At 35.5% G+C, this 14769-nt stretch overlaps 3 protein-coding genes across 3 annotated transcripts; all 3 read right to left on the reverse strand.

Annotated features, from left to right (window-relative positions):
- Positions 1–436: 436 nt before the first annotated feature.
- Positions 437–4059, reverse strand: LOC109155974 (plant UBX domain-containing protein 4-like). Its single transcript, XM_019303710.1, has 4 exons — positions 3509–4059; positions 1761–2043; positions 1115–1210; positions 437–1033 (listed from the first exon to the last, which is right to left on the reverse strand). The coding sequence occupies exons 1-4, from the start codon at positions 4009–4011 to the stop codon at positions 650–652; spliced, it is 1266 nt and encodes a 421-aa protein (XP_019159255.1). The 5' UTR covers positions 4012–4059; the 3' UTR covers positions 437–649.
- A 1129-nt stretch (positions 4060–5188) lies between these two features.
- Positions 5189–7359, reverse strand: LOC109155978 (glycine-rich RNA-binding protein 4, mitochondrial). Its single transcript, XM_019303715.1, has 4 exons — positions 7070–7359; positions 6910–6978; positions 5839–5945; positions 5189–5721 (listed from the first exon to the last, which is right to left on the reverse strand). Exons 1-4 carry the CDS (start codon positions 7206–7208, stop codon positions 5608–5610), a joined length of 429 nt encoding a protein of 142 aa, XP_019159260.1. The 5' UTR covers positions 7209–7359; the 3' UTR covers positions 5189–5607.
- Positions 7360–8072: 713 nt separating this feature from the next.
- LOC109155981 (small ubiquitin-related modifier 1) lies at positions 8073–10452 on the reverse strand. The gene is made up of 3 exons (XM_019303718.1): positions 10288–10452; positions 8524–8673; positions 8073–8366 (listed from the first exon to the last, which is right to left on the reverse strand). The coding sequence occupies exons 1-3, from the start codon at positions 10366–10368 to the stop codon at positions 8301–8303; spliced, it is 297 nt and encodes a 98-aa protein (XP_019159263.1). The 5' UTR covers positions 10369–10452; the 3' UTR covers positions 8073–8300.
- Positions 10453–14769: the final 4317 nt, after the last annotated feature.

Consider the following 14769-nt stretch of genomic DNA (forward strand, 5'->3'; position numbering starts at 1 on the left):
TGACATAAAGTTTATTTTTAATATATTGAATTGAATGTTTATTTTTTGAAAATTCATTGAGTACTAAATGTTTTTTTTTTTTCAAGTATATTATAAAAATTAATTTTTTAGTACATTAAAAATAAATATTTAATAAACTATAATAATGAACACTTAGTTATGAGTAGCATCATAATGTGGATCACCTAGAATCTAGGTAGCAAGATAGATTTTTTAATAAAAATTTTATTTTTAATATATTGCAGGTTCATTTTTAATGTATTAATATAAATTTATTTTAATTTATAATATATTAAAAATGATTTTCTAAAACATTTTAAAAGATCTGTATTATGTTTATCTTGCATGGTGTGAAACTTAAATGATTAGAATAATGATCTAAAATGGGCTCAAGTCAGCTGCCCAAAAGTGCAAGCATTAGGTAACTCATCCGAAAGGTACTGAAGCAATAATGTGATTCTTGTCATTTGCAACTTGCAAGACACAGTTTAAAAATGGCAAATAAAATGGCATGATGCCTTAAGCTTCCATCAATAGCAGCTCATACTTGAACTGAATTTAGTACATAATTTTCACTGATGGTATATAAATTGGAATGTTACCTAGCATGATTTGCTGAAGCCTGAACGTAAATAAAGATTCGAATAAGCTAAACTCTCTGGATAACAACCGAATTGGCTAGCCCGGCTTGCTCTATTGTCTGCTCCAGATCGGTAAGTTGCTTCGGAGGAAACCCCACTGTCTGCAGTTGGTAGGTCCTCGGACCACTGGGCCTTGATGCATCGATGAATCCTCGAATATCTCTGATTGTGTGGTGGATGTTGAACCGGGAAACCATGCGTGTGCCATCAGCGAGCCTGAGCTGAATTGACGTGGAAGGTTGGGTTTCATCAACGACGAGACCCATGGCTGGGGCAGGAGCAGAGGTTAAGGGAGCGGTTGCAACTGTTGTCTCTACTGGTGCATCGTCATTAGTAGTGCCACCTAAGGTTCTTCCTACACCCTGAAATGGTGTTTTCCGCTTCGCTGGTGCCTAAAAAATAGAAAAACTGAGAGCATCAGTAAACAGTGATATTCATCACGTAACTAAGTAAAAGAAGAATAGACAACATACCGGGCAGTTCTCCTCTCTCCTTGTGAGATTAACATGGACCGCTGTCCTCCTGTCTGGTGGCTGAAGTTCCTTTGGGCACTCGGAATTCCTTATACTCTGCATAAGCCAAAATATATCTAAGATTACTTAGAGCCTCTAAGAAAAGAAAAGATAATTGAGGAATAAAATTGTCCTTCAAAACTCGAACCTAATAGTTAACCAATATTCAGTTCTAAATTCCTCATTTAAATGTCAAAGAAACAATTATCTGAACTGTTATAAGACAACGTCGAGAGAAAGAGATTGAAACTATGAGGAGAAATCCAAATACTAGCACTTTCAATCAGCTAATAACTTTGGAAGAATAGAGTCTTATATTGATATTTTTGCCGAACTAGTACCACATAATGCACTAGTACTACTTTATGGAGTATCAACATAAGGGCATGTTTGTCCTCCAATTTCAAGTTTAATTGATTCTATCCTGGAAATGGCTACACTGCCAGTAATTCCACTGGATTCCACTGGTTTAATACATATTTAATTTGATGATAACAGATTAAGTTAAGACGGAAAAGGGGAAAAAGCAAAAGTATTAGCATAGCACATAGGATGGGGCAAATACACAGTGAATCTAATCAAGATCTCAGAAAAAAATAGATATTACCTCCAAAAAGTGTGCATTTTCAGGATCATCCATCCTTCTGAGAGGTCCATCATCTACCGTGAACCCATTGCTCCAGAAAGTGATATTATGGGTAACAACTTCAGGTCGCTGAGGAGCAGAAGGAACAGTTTCACCAGTGAGTCGCCGTGCAGTTCCAGTAAAGCTTCTTGAACTTGACGGAGGAAGATTCTCAACAGGTCCACCTACAGGTTGAGTCTGTCTGGCTTGGTTAAATATTGCATCCACATCATTCACTTTGGATGGATCTTGAACAAGCATTCCACTACAAAAATACAGCAATTGTAAAATACAAGTCAAAAGTAAACAGAATCATCTCAACTTAATCTCTAATAAGGCTATTTACGAGCCAACAAGAAATCGAATCACATGATTAGCCATCAATGAGGCTTGTCTACAAACTCCACCAATAAATTAGACAATGAAATATCCAGTTGATTATTGATAAAAGAAAGAGCAAGCTGACAAGTAAAATTGTATACTAAATAATCACTGGCCCAGACAAATTTAGTATTAGTTTGAGTGCAGAACAAGTGACCATGGGTCCCATTTGCTAGGAAAGAGGTGGAGACATGATATAGAAAAAAAATCATGAAAAAGATATATCTCAAAAGTGATATGGAGTAAATGAGTAATAATGTTTCTGAATAAGGAAGGTTCTCACTGTTAGGTATTTGAAACAATATACCCACCGACAAACACAAAGGATATATTAAAAAATAACTTTTTTTTTTCATGCACAAAACAGAAGCACATTTTTTTCTGGCAGCATAGTCAAAATTCAAAAGACTTAGAGCTCATAGTAGCAAATCAGACTGAGGAAAAAAAGGAGAAAAAGAATGCACTTGGTAATAAAAACTAAAGCATCAACCAAAAAGAAAAATGAGAAAATGCTAGAGATGGAAACAATGAAACAAAAGAGAGGATTCATCAATGAAAATAAAACTTCACTAAGGGGTTGCTCTGTAGTCCCTTACAGATCACAACAATACCTACACACAAGACATATGGACATTAAAATTAAAAAATACAATCATACAATTATGCATAAAGAATCATGAAAAGAAAAAACAAAAATGAGCATTTTATTGCTTTATGAGCAGACCAGTTCAATATGCATCAACATATGCACATTGATTACAAATCTCCATGGAGGGATTCTTAAATCAGTCCACTATTCCACTTAAGGGATCATTTGGGCAGATTTAGAATGGGCATATATACTCACACAAGCAAATGCATGGCATTCTTGCTATGAAGTAAAACCAAGTATTCATGTATAAAAATAATAATTCCATTACAAAGGTCTGGCAGTTGGCTTTTAAATTCAATTAAAATTTAACTTGTTCAAAATATAGTTTACTCCAAACCCAATTTGACCTGTTGCAGCACATTTGAGTCTGAAAAACATATTCGATTGGATATTTGAACATTGATATGCAAGGATTTCAGATTTATAGTGATTTGAGCTATGCACAATAAATTGTAATTCCATCAAATAAACAAATCACCTAACAATTTCCCAGAGTGTTCTAAACGTAATTACTTTTTTATCCCAATCTTGTGCACTTTTCCATTAATCCTACAGCACCAATACGTAGAGACTTATATATTGATTAGAAAAAAAAAAAAAAAAAAAAAAAAAAAAAAAAAAAAAAAGAGAGAGAGATCGTTCTGTAAGCAAAAAACGAGAATTATACGGATGTCGATAAATAAACAGACAAAATCACCTTTTTTCTCCACCAGTATAGTACTCCTGAGGCTCATCGGAGTCGCTCCCGGATCCTGCAGCGGTTCGACGATTCAGATCAGCGAAGGTATGAATCCCGCCACTCCGCCGGCCAGCACCACTACCGCCAGGGGCTGATGCGTTCCCGTGTTTAGAAGACCGGAGATTATACGCGCCGGAAGGCTGGGGCTGTTTGGAGCGACGGCGAGGGGAAGGGGATCGCGAGCGAGGCGGAGAGGAAGACTCGGATTGGGAAGGGGAGTAGGGCAGGGAGTCAGCAGGGGAGTGTGCGTTGGCCGTAGCGGCGGAGACGGCGGCGGGAGCGGGAACGTCGGCGGAGGGGTCGGCGGGATTGGTTTCGAAGTAGGTGGAGACGGCGGAGTCCAAGTCGAAGTTGTGGCTCTCGAGGTAGAAGAGAGCTTCGGGATTGGTAGAAGAAGTGATTTCGCAGAATGTATTGATTAGGGTTTCCCTTTCCGGGTTGAGATCGCTCTGGTTTTCCATGGCTTCTCTGCTTTCTGAGTTCTCTCTATCTCTCTGTATGTCTTCCCAACGCTTTTATACCATCTCGTATTCCTTTCTTCTACGACTCATATGCCACGTAATCCTTAATCCAGCTACAAGGTATTGGGATACTTTTTTTTTTTTTTTTTTTTTTTCACATTTTCAGGAAAATCACATAATTTCTTTATAATTCTTTAATCTTTTCACCATATCAAGTAATTTAAGATAATTGATAGTCTCATTCAATTTCTTATCCTTAACTAGTTAACTAGATGACCACAGTCCACATATAAGCTTAAATCAACCTTTAAAAATGTAATTTCTTTTAACTTAGGAAGTTTAAATTACTTTGATAAATATTATTTTTTAAAGAAAAAAAAAAGAATTACACTTTTAAACTTTTGATCCAGGATTTATCAGTTTGTTATCGAGATTGAGACCTTGGTGGTATGCAGTTTTTATGTACCAAAATTTGTTAGATTGAGACCTTGGTCGTATGCAGTTTTTATGTACCAAAATTTGTTAACGTTCTTATTAAGACAATTTTCAACTTAATTTACACCAAAACAATAAAAATATCGATCAAATATCACATTAAAAGAAATATTTTCATACCAAAATTTATTCAATCTCTAATTCATTATATCAATTTTTTTTACACCAATTGTTATTGTTATTCTACATTAAAATAATATAAGGGTTCAAAATAATATTATCTTGGTTGTGCACTTGGTAACCACAGGACTATAAATTCAACTCGCAATGTGAGCGACCTATCGATCTTGTTGGTTTGAATTGATCAGTTATGAACAATCTAGGTTGGTTTACTTCATTGCAAAATTGTAGTCCTTTGCCGGTTAGAGTCCCTAGGCTAGTTTACTTCCTTTTGGTCTTTTGCTGGTTAGAGTCACAAGGCAAAATTTATTTAGTGCACAGCTCCATGTAGTGACTGCGGATTTTCCTCGGCACTCAAAAGAAAAATTATTATCCTATAAATAAAAAGTTTAATTCCCAAAAAAAAAAAAAAAAAAAAAAAAGAGAGAGAGAGAGAAGAGATTTCTATGAAATAAGTTTTCAACTTCTTGTGCTTTTCTAAGGCAATCAGAAATCAGTGCATTCACGTAAGTATCACTTCAACATTATGATATATGATATCACCTCTATCAAAGAAATGTAATTTAGTAACATAAGACTGATGTTAGATCAAGATGCCAACAAATAGCTACGAGCACGATTCAACACCTCAACAAATAAAGAAGTGTGCACCGAGGAGGATCTCAAGCAGCAGAACAGGGACAGCAATAATTTGTTTTCTGAAAAATCTCAGTAAAAATTGTCACTGTAAAACGGGGGAAAAAGAATAAGAATTGTCAATGTGCCATGGGCCATATCGTACAAAGTATGTTTTTGCAGTGAGAATGTCATGTCTGTTGTTTCCTTTTTGGTTTAGATGTTTATCCACTCTCACCTGCTTGTCCAGTTTTGGATCTTATGCCTTTAAACACTAACAGTGTCTGGACTGGTATAATGATGCTTTACGGTAGCCATCGGTTTTCTAGTATAAATCAAGGGATGGTAAACTAGAACCATAAAATCTCAATGATTCCTCCTAGCACCATCTCCGGTGCCAGTAAGTCGAGGGACTACAACAGGTGCACCACGGACCTTTTCAAGGGCAAAGCTAATCCTCAATGGACGACCAAGAAATGCCTGGGGAGTAGAAAAAACCCCAGCTAAAGGTGAATTTTCAGCATAAGTAGAAGAACTAGAAAAAAAAATGGCAGATTGACAATAGCATATCTAGGGACTAGGGTGTAGCTTACTCACCTTACCATCCATAGCATCTTTTGCACTTGTGGCCTCTTCCTCTTTAGAGAAATACACAAACCCAAAACCTCTTGATCGACCAGTATCTTTGTCATACATTATCCTTACTAGACATCAATGCATACATACTTTAGCCATATTTCCTTACTCATAGAAGATAGAAACAGACACTTATAAATACTAACAAATTGTAAAGAAAAAAGTTGTTCAAATTCACTGCCAAATTACTATTGTGAAGTACCCACAAAGAACTTCATATTTGATACAGAATCTCCCCCTCCCTAGTCATTTATTCTCTACTTGATATATCCCAAACACACACCTAAAGACTAAGAAAATTGTACTTTCATAATATATCTACCAATTTCTAGTATCACCTGGTTCAATAGCACCTAATTTCTTGGAAAAACTGTATCTGGTGTAAACAATAAAAGCCAAGGTGAAAAGGCCTAGGCAACCAACTTGAAAGCAAGTGGCTTTGAGATAGAATCATTTGCTATAAGGGATAACTGATAGCCAAACTAAATTCTAACTGGATTGAAAAGTTGTCCCTGTGCACTCTCCCGTAATTGGATTATCTAAGAACGTCTGGTACTCCGTATGCATTTGGAGAACCAGGTCTCGCACAGATTGAAAAAGATAACAATGAGAATAAAATTTCAAGATTGATAGAAGCCAGGACAAAACCCATACTAAGATTTGATTAGATGATTCTGGTGCACGCATGAAATCCCTCTGTCAATAGAATTACAGAACTGTAGGAAAACATAACCTTAGTTGCAAAACCACTTTTATCAGGTTGCCAGCTCATAATAAAGTTCATGTCAGGCTTTCTCACAAAGTTACTACTACAAATTAAACCGTACCTTAAAAGCATAGCTGAGTTCTAATATGCAGCTCTTCCATTGATAAAATAACAGAAAATAAAAAATCACACACAAAATACCGATCCAATATTGACCTACTAAGGCAGTAGAAGCTTTTTAAAGCGATAAGACGCGCAGTTCTATTTATGCAGAAAGGATCAGTGAGAAATTTCGTCGAACAGATAATGAGCACTTTTATTTTTACCTTCCGTAACTTGGCCAAAATCAGAAAAAGCGTCCTTGAGTGATTTCTCGTCCACAGACCAAGATAAACCTGCATGCACACTCACTTGTCGGTTAGAAATCATCACACAAAAAAATTCTACAAAGCAGCAGAAGAGATTGCGCGTGAGAAAGAAGATTACCAGCGACGAAGAGTTTGCTGTTCATAGGAGGTGAAGGGGCGGGAGAGCAATAAAGGCGGAGGCCAAGGTGTGTAGGCGGCAGAGAGGAAGGAAGTAGCATCGCCAGTCTTCTGGCAAAGCCCACGAAATTGGTCTTCATTAGTGAACAGTGATCAAGTTCTCTACCTTAGATACGATCTCGAATTTGTATGAAACCAGCAATGTTATAAACACAGTAAAAACAGAATGGCTTCTGTAAAAGAAGCTAGAACATCAAACTTTCATTAGTTTTTTTTTTTTTTTTTTTTTTTTTTTTTTTTTTTACACATTTGACAAAAATATTGCCCGAGTATCCACACCCAGAATGAGATTAATCATGTAAACAGAGGCCGACCTACCCCAAACCAGGTTAGAAATTTTAAGTGCATCCAGTCAAATCGATCTGACTATTAATTTGATAATCATTTCAAGTTGATCACTATTGACTTGGTAACCATAAAGTTTCAAGAGACTCCTTAGTTTGAGCCGATCAATTATGAATAACTTAAATTGATTTACTTTTTTGTTGTCGTTTGATGATTGAGATCACAAGACAAAATTTATCGAATACACCATCGAGTAATGACCAGAAAATTTTCTCGTCACTTAAAAACTTGTCTCGTGCAAGTTACTCCCTTTGTCCCATCTTACATGTCTTGTTTACTATTCATTGATCAACCCAATTTTTTTTCATTGCTTATTTCCTTTAGTAATTTATAAGAAAATAGTTCATATAGAGAAAGAAAAGTGATTGTAGAGTTGTAGACTTGTAGTAATGGGAGAACATTTCATGTATGGTCTTGGTAGGATTCTTTCCATCACCATACCTCTCTTAAATGGAATAGAGTGGTGCATGTTGTGCTGCATATGTAAGTTCATGTTAGAAGGTCTAATCATTATTATGTAAAGTAATCAAATATTTTGAATGAAGCTAAATGCTAAAGTGTAATGGGGGATAATTATCACATGGGGAATGAATCAAGAATGAAGAATGAGCTTTGAGCATAGCACCACAAAATAGTCACTTTTAGCAACAAAATAGATAACCAAATTGAGCCAGAAAGTCTTACAGTACCACAGGCTAAGATTACTACGGAGTAATAGACAACATTACTGGTTTAGATCAAGCAAATCAAACAGTATTATCTCACATTACACATCACACAAACTTGAAACATTAACAAAAGTTCATCTCCACAAAGATCAATAATGTTCATAGACGCATGCCTCCAGTTTGGTGCAACATCGCATCAATTTCATCACCGTCTTCCATCTCCAGCTGTACCACACCAAAAGGGACAATGGGTAATGGTCAGTAATATAGGCTCATAACTTTAATGTAAGAATGCACATTGTCTTTTTTTTTTTTTTTTTTTTTCTACCATTACTTAGTGTGCATGTGTGTCGTAGAGGGAGAGATAGAGAAAGGAAGGGACCTCATCTGGAGTCTGTTCAGCACGAAGACGACGCCCATCAAATAGGAAAGCTATCGAATTAAAATCCACTGACTGTCTGTCACAGTAGGCATTCATGAGCTTCCTTAGTTGGGTGCTTCTCTTAATCCGGAAGAACACTTCATTGCCATCCTGCATCCATCATAACATTCAATTTATACTCCTCTTGTATTACCTTTCTTTGTCTTTAAAGAATTAAAAGGAAAGGGTCTTGGAACAAGCAAATTACACAAGATATCAACAATTTCAGGGAACTTGAATGGAAGATCAAAATTAACCAACACAGACCAAAGAAAAGAAGGGAAACAAGATGGCATAAATAACGTCTTACTTCTAAGACCAAACCACTAAAGAAACTATGGTTTTTTAAAAGTTCAAAAAATCTGTCAAGACACGAATGGTCAACAGAAACAAATGATGTGTTCACAGATTAACAGTGTCTTGGACATTCCATTCAACTATGTTCTCCAACCAATAGATGGATAAAGCAAAACTACTATGTCCACTACATAATATGATGATATTTCAACCCTATTCTCATTTTACCCAGTTGCAGAAAGCCAGGTCCACTACAATACAGAACAGATGATTATGCTAACATATAAGAAGTACCCACAGCACAATTTACATACAAAATTAAGTCGGTGGAAAAATTAGCAAGATCAAAAAATAAATAATAAAAATGAACAACTTCTTAGGGATAATTACATCACATAGTAATCAGAGCAAAATGTGAAATGCTGGAACAATGGATGTGAAACAAATTTTATTTGAAACCACCATGTTGAAAGAAAATGAATTCCTAAATTTACTCCAATAGGTTGGCAGTTGTTTGCTGGGAAGAAAGAGGCTTGTAAAGAAGTAGATAAAGTTCTTTTAATACACTTCATAAAACAAACTTAATAAAAGCTGGCAAATAGCTGCAAAATGATACCCATGAGTCCATCATAATCAACCAGTGCTATGTTAATGGCACAGCACAGTGAATACAATATATGGTATAGAACAATTAAAACTTTTGTACGCATATTAAATCACCCTAAATTGCACTAACAACACTAACTACTCAACTTTGTTTTGATATGATGCCAAGTAATATAGCATGAAAAATTGTCAATTTCTTTCATGCCATGACCTGACTATAGAAAAGACAGAAAAACAGAATGCAGAGTAAAAACATTTCGACCTTAATACAGTGTTTCATACAAGACCCTAATCCTTAGAACACTATATTCTTATACCCATCAAAGGCAGCAACTAACAAAAACAAAAAGAAGAGAAGGGTAAAGATGTTACTCCTTGCTTCCCTGTTCAATTTGTACCAATCACTCCATATTATTCAAACACAGAGAAAATTTCATTCCCAAAGTCAGTTCTACAATTGTCTCAAATGGAAACCTGCAATCCAGAGTCAACTGAACTTAGTAATAAGCTTAATTACTCCAAATCCCGGGCTTCTATAATCTACGTTTTACATGTTTGGCAGAGAGTACGGATTATAAAATTTATAACACTCTTTTGCTGACTTAATCCGTTATTTATGGATTATTTTAGTTGAACTCACTCCTGCTCGATTACGTTCAGTTCAAATTCATACCGAGATAAACTAACAAATCTAAACGAAAAATAAAGGCACGGAGAAAAGCAAAAGGAAAATCATATCCGCAGCGAGCCAAGCGATGAACAAAACAAAAATAATTAGAAAATTCATCGCACAATTGTTAAACGCTAGAGGATTAAGGATACCTGTCCTTTGACTTTGAGGTTGATGTGAGCGGCGGACTGATCGCCGCCGGGCTTCTTGTCCTCCTCCGCCGCTTGAGACATTTTTCCCTCTCGCCCTCTTCGTCTACTGCAGTCCGCTCCGTATGTGATTTGAATCAACCTTCCTAAGTTTTGAGATTCTATCCTCTCGGGTCCCCAATTCTATGTTGAATAGCACAGTGATTCATTGGGCCAACCCTCAAGCCTTTCAATTTTGACACGAGCCCGTTTTGTTATTGGGCATCAAATCCCATCAATGTTTTATCAATAGTTATGCTGTGCATGTTATGCACCATGCATGGTGCATACGGATGCCAAAACGACGTCGTTTTATTAAAAAATGCGCGTCTCTTCTTTAAAAAAAATTTAGGTTCGATTCCCAGCAACAGCATTATATTGTTCATTCATTCTGGAATTTTAGTTCATAGATTATGGAATTATAGTTCATTGATTATGGAATTATAGTTCATCGATTCTGAAATTGTAGTTCATCGATTCTGAAATTTTAGTTCATAGATTATGGAATTTTAGTTCATTCATTCTGGAATTTTTAGTTCATAGATTAGATTCTGGAATTATAGTTCATCGATTATGGAAGAGTAAATACCCAAAATGGTCCCTCGACTATAGCTAAATTCACAAATTGGTCCTCGACTTTCTATTTCAACCAATTAAGTCCTTAACTTTGCAATTTTGACATGATTTGGTCCTCCATTTATTTGACCGTTTGTTGACCGCGATCTTTGATGATATATATGTAGTTTCACGTGCAAAGCTCAAGAGAACGCTCTTGGAGGTGACATCGTTGTTTTGGAGGGGGAAGTGCTTCTCCGCTTGCAGTTTGGGGATCACGAGTCGGTTCAGCTTAGAGAACGCTCTTGGAGGTGACAAGGCCGTTTCGAAGGGGGGAAGTGCTTCTCCGCTTGCTGCTTGGGGATTCCGAGCCGGTTCAGCTTGCCTACATCGCTTGGAGTCACGGCTTTCTTGAAGAGCCACTCCAGGGACTTCGGCGATCTATCTATCAAAAGCTATAATCTCTCCGGCATGGGGTGTAGCGCCAGCAGTGGATTCAAATGTAACAGTGCGGTCTAGAAATGCAACCGGAACCTTAAAAAAATCGACAATGGACCATGAAATTACATATATATCCTAAAAAAACGCAGTCAACAAACGGTCAAATAGACAAAGGACCAAATTGTGTTAAAATTGCAAAGTTAAGGACTTAATTGGTTCAAATTAAAAGTCGAGGACCAATTTGTGAATTTAGCTATAGTCGAGGGACCATTTTGGGTATTTACTCATTATGGGATTATAGTTCATCGATTATGGAATTATAGTTCATCGATTCTGGAATTTTAGTTCATATGTTGTTGCTGGGAATCGAACCTGATTTTTTTTTTAAGAGGAGACGCGCGTTTTATTAAAACGACGTCATTTTTGCATCCGGATGCACCATGCATGGTGCATACGGATGGTGCATCCGGATGCACATCATAATTTGCCATGTTTTATTGGCAATTTATATCGTGGACTAGCGTCCACATGTCGTTTTGATCTTTAAATTTTAACGGACTCTCAATTTTTCGCTTCTAATATTTATACACAATTAATAATATATTTCAGGTACAGAATTCGTACTCTTAAGATACATAATTACGTAACATAAGACACAAAAACTAATAACGCAAAACACGTACACATAGTAAATCATTTTCGTCTTTGATAAATTGACCAAGGGTAGTGATCCTCCTATTCAACTACTTCAACCATTTCCGAGCATCTCATAGCATTTTCGAGACATCAGAAGATTCAATCATTTCGGTATGATTTATCTTGCACCGTCCCTTCCAATGGGTTTCGAAGCTCAAAATCTTTTAGTGATTGGCCCATAAATGACCTAGGTAAATCCATGAACTCTATTGGATTATTCCTTCAATTAGATTATTCACTTAAACCTGTAATTGTCTTCTTATGCCAATTCAACCAGATAGATAAATCTTTTGAAAAATTGTTCTTATATATTTATTTATTTTCAAATCTGATTTAAATAGATGATTTATATTCCATAGGCATAGAATTTCACAATACATTCCATCAATACATATACTAACCTCTCGATAGATATGTTTGACATGACATACTTAATATACAAAGAGCATTTCCCACATAGCCCCTATCAATTGATGGTGTTGCTATGATATTCTCATTAAAAGTACAAATGTGCAATGGGATTACTTATCTTTGGATACATTTTATAATTTTGCGAGATGCACTTTTAATATTTAAAAGTTAAGTAGGTTAAAGATGAAGCCTCAAAATAGATAGTTAAGTAGGTGGAACATGATTATCATACATGAATATCAAGAATTTAATTGTTGCCAATACCTTTTTGGCCATTGCACATGACATTCTTAGTGAAATTTACTTATATTGTGTAGTTTGTTTTAGGGGTGTGCAAATTTCGGATAATTTTCGGTTAACCGACCGAACCGACAAAGTTCGGTTAACCGTTTTCGAACCGAACTTTTTCGGTTCGGTTAATGGTTAAAGGAATTTTAAAACTTCGGTTAACGGTTAATTCGGTTCGAAAGGTCGGTTAACCGAATTAACCGAACGGTTAACCGAAGTTTTTAATATATATATAAATAATAATATAAATATAAATACTAATTTGAAGTTATGGATGTTTGGAGTTTCTAATTAATGTTTTTGTATATTTTGTTATGAATTTATTATGATATGTATTTTATTTTAATTAGATTTATTATTTTAGGTGTTATTTTTTGAATTTTAAATTTTAGCTTTAAAAAGTTCGGTTAATCGGTTAACCGACCGATTAACCGAAAAAAATTTCGGTTCGGTGAATTCGGTAGAGCAAACTTCGGTTCGGTTAACGGTTAAAGGAAAAAAAACTTCGGTTAATTCGGTTCGGTTAAAACGGTTCGGTTAACTGAACGGTTAACCGATTGAACACCCCTAGTTTGTTTCACTATCGAAAATAATAACTATAAATTCTCTCATCCTTAAAAAAAATTGCATGAAATCATATCATGTGAGACGTGTAATACTTTATAAGAAAGTGTATTATTTTTTAATACATTATAAAAAAAATATTATACTTTAACTATAAATTATTATATAGCTTAATGAGACAATTTTAAATGAGAAATATTAAAATAAATAAATAAATAAAAAGTTGAAGATTAAAGCGAGATTGGAAACAATGAAAAGCCGTAAAAGGTAGAGCTGACCTGCAGCCGATATAATTGTTATAGGTATTGACTTATACGTCTTCTTTAAAAAAAAAAACAAAAACAAAAAAAAAAGAAAAAAGAAAAAAGGCAAAGGCTTCATGAAAAGGACCAAACTAACTAAAGGGAATTGTCGTCTTTTATTAACTATTGACAAGTTGCAGCATGTAGGGCGGCTTCATCAATGCGTCTCTGTCGCATTCATTCATTAATATCTTTTATTATACTCCGTATTATTATTTAATAAACCAAGCATGGAAACCGCGTCTTAGATACTTAATTCCAATTTAAACATGTTATGATTCATGTGGACTTTAATTTGGTTGATTATTCTACACCAAATTAAATTGCATTCATCTTTGGTTCGTGTCTACACTTAGCATTGAGTTTGGTTCACAAATTTAACATCCTACTTTCAACTTAATAAAATGTTAGACTGTTACAATGTAGGGGTTCAAATTTGTGCGTACTAAATGGTAAGAGACTGACCAAATGATTTGCTCCATTCATATGGGTTAGGATCAAACCCCTCACCTTGTGCTTAAGGGATGAGGTGCTGAACCACCACGCCAACCGTGTTAGTTGTAATCTTACATTTGAGAAAGCCATTGTTATGCCACTTGACCACAACGTATTTGCCTTTTGAAGTGTTTTTTTTTTTAAATATATTTTTACTATATTTATTTTTTAAAAATAGGCTTTTACCTTAACCGGTGCCCAGTGGAGTGCCTGCAACTATACACTCTCTTTGAATTAGCTCAACAACTCCAAATATAAGAGGGGAAGTTACAGAACACTTTGTTACTATCACGAGAAAGTTTGGAAAGAAGATTTGAGGGAGGAATGTCTTTATTTTATGCCACCTTGAAAAGAATTATCTTCAAATAGAAGAAGGCTAAGCTTTAACCCTAACAAGTTTGGGGTTGGGTGGGTCAAAGAAAATTCTCATTGTTAGAGGGAAAAGATGAATAAAGTGAAGGAGCATTAATTCTGAGAAGAATAGTGACAGCAGAGAGAATTGAAGATGAGAGATATGAAAGCTTTACAGCTAGTATGTATATTGCTTTTTATACAGTATGTTATAATGATATCTCAGGGGAAATAGTAATCCTTTAGCCTCAGCAGTCAGTATATGTCACCCTAAAGTTCCACTCTTTTCATCTTTTATGTTAGTAGCATCGCATTCATTCTCAGTCTGTGGCATTTTGAATGA

Source organism: Ipomoea nil, unplaced genomic scaffold (assembly GCF_001879475.1).
Source record: "Ipomoea nil cultivar Tokyo-kokei standard unplaced genomic scaffold, Asagao_1.1 scaffold2704, whole genome shotgun sequence".
Classification (NCBI taxonomy): domain Eukaryota; kingdom Viridiplantae; phylum Streptophyta; class Magnoliopsida; order Solanales; family Convolvulaceae; genus Ipomoea; species Ipomoea nil.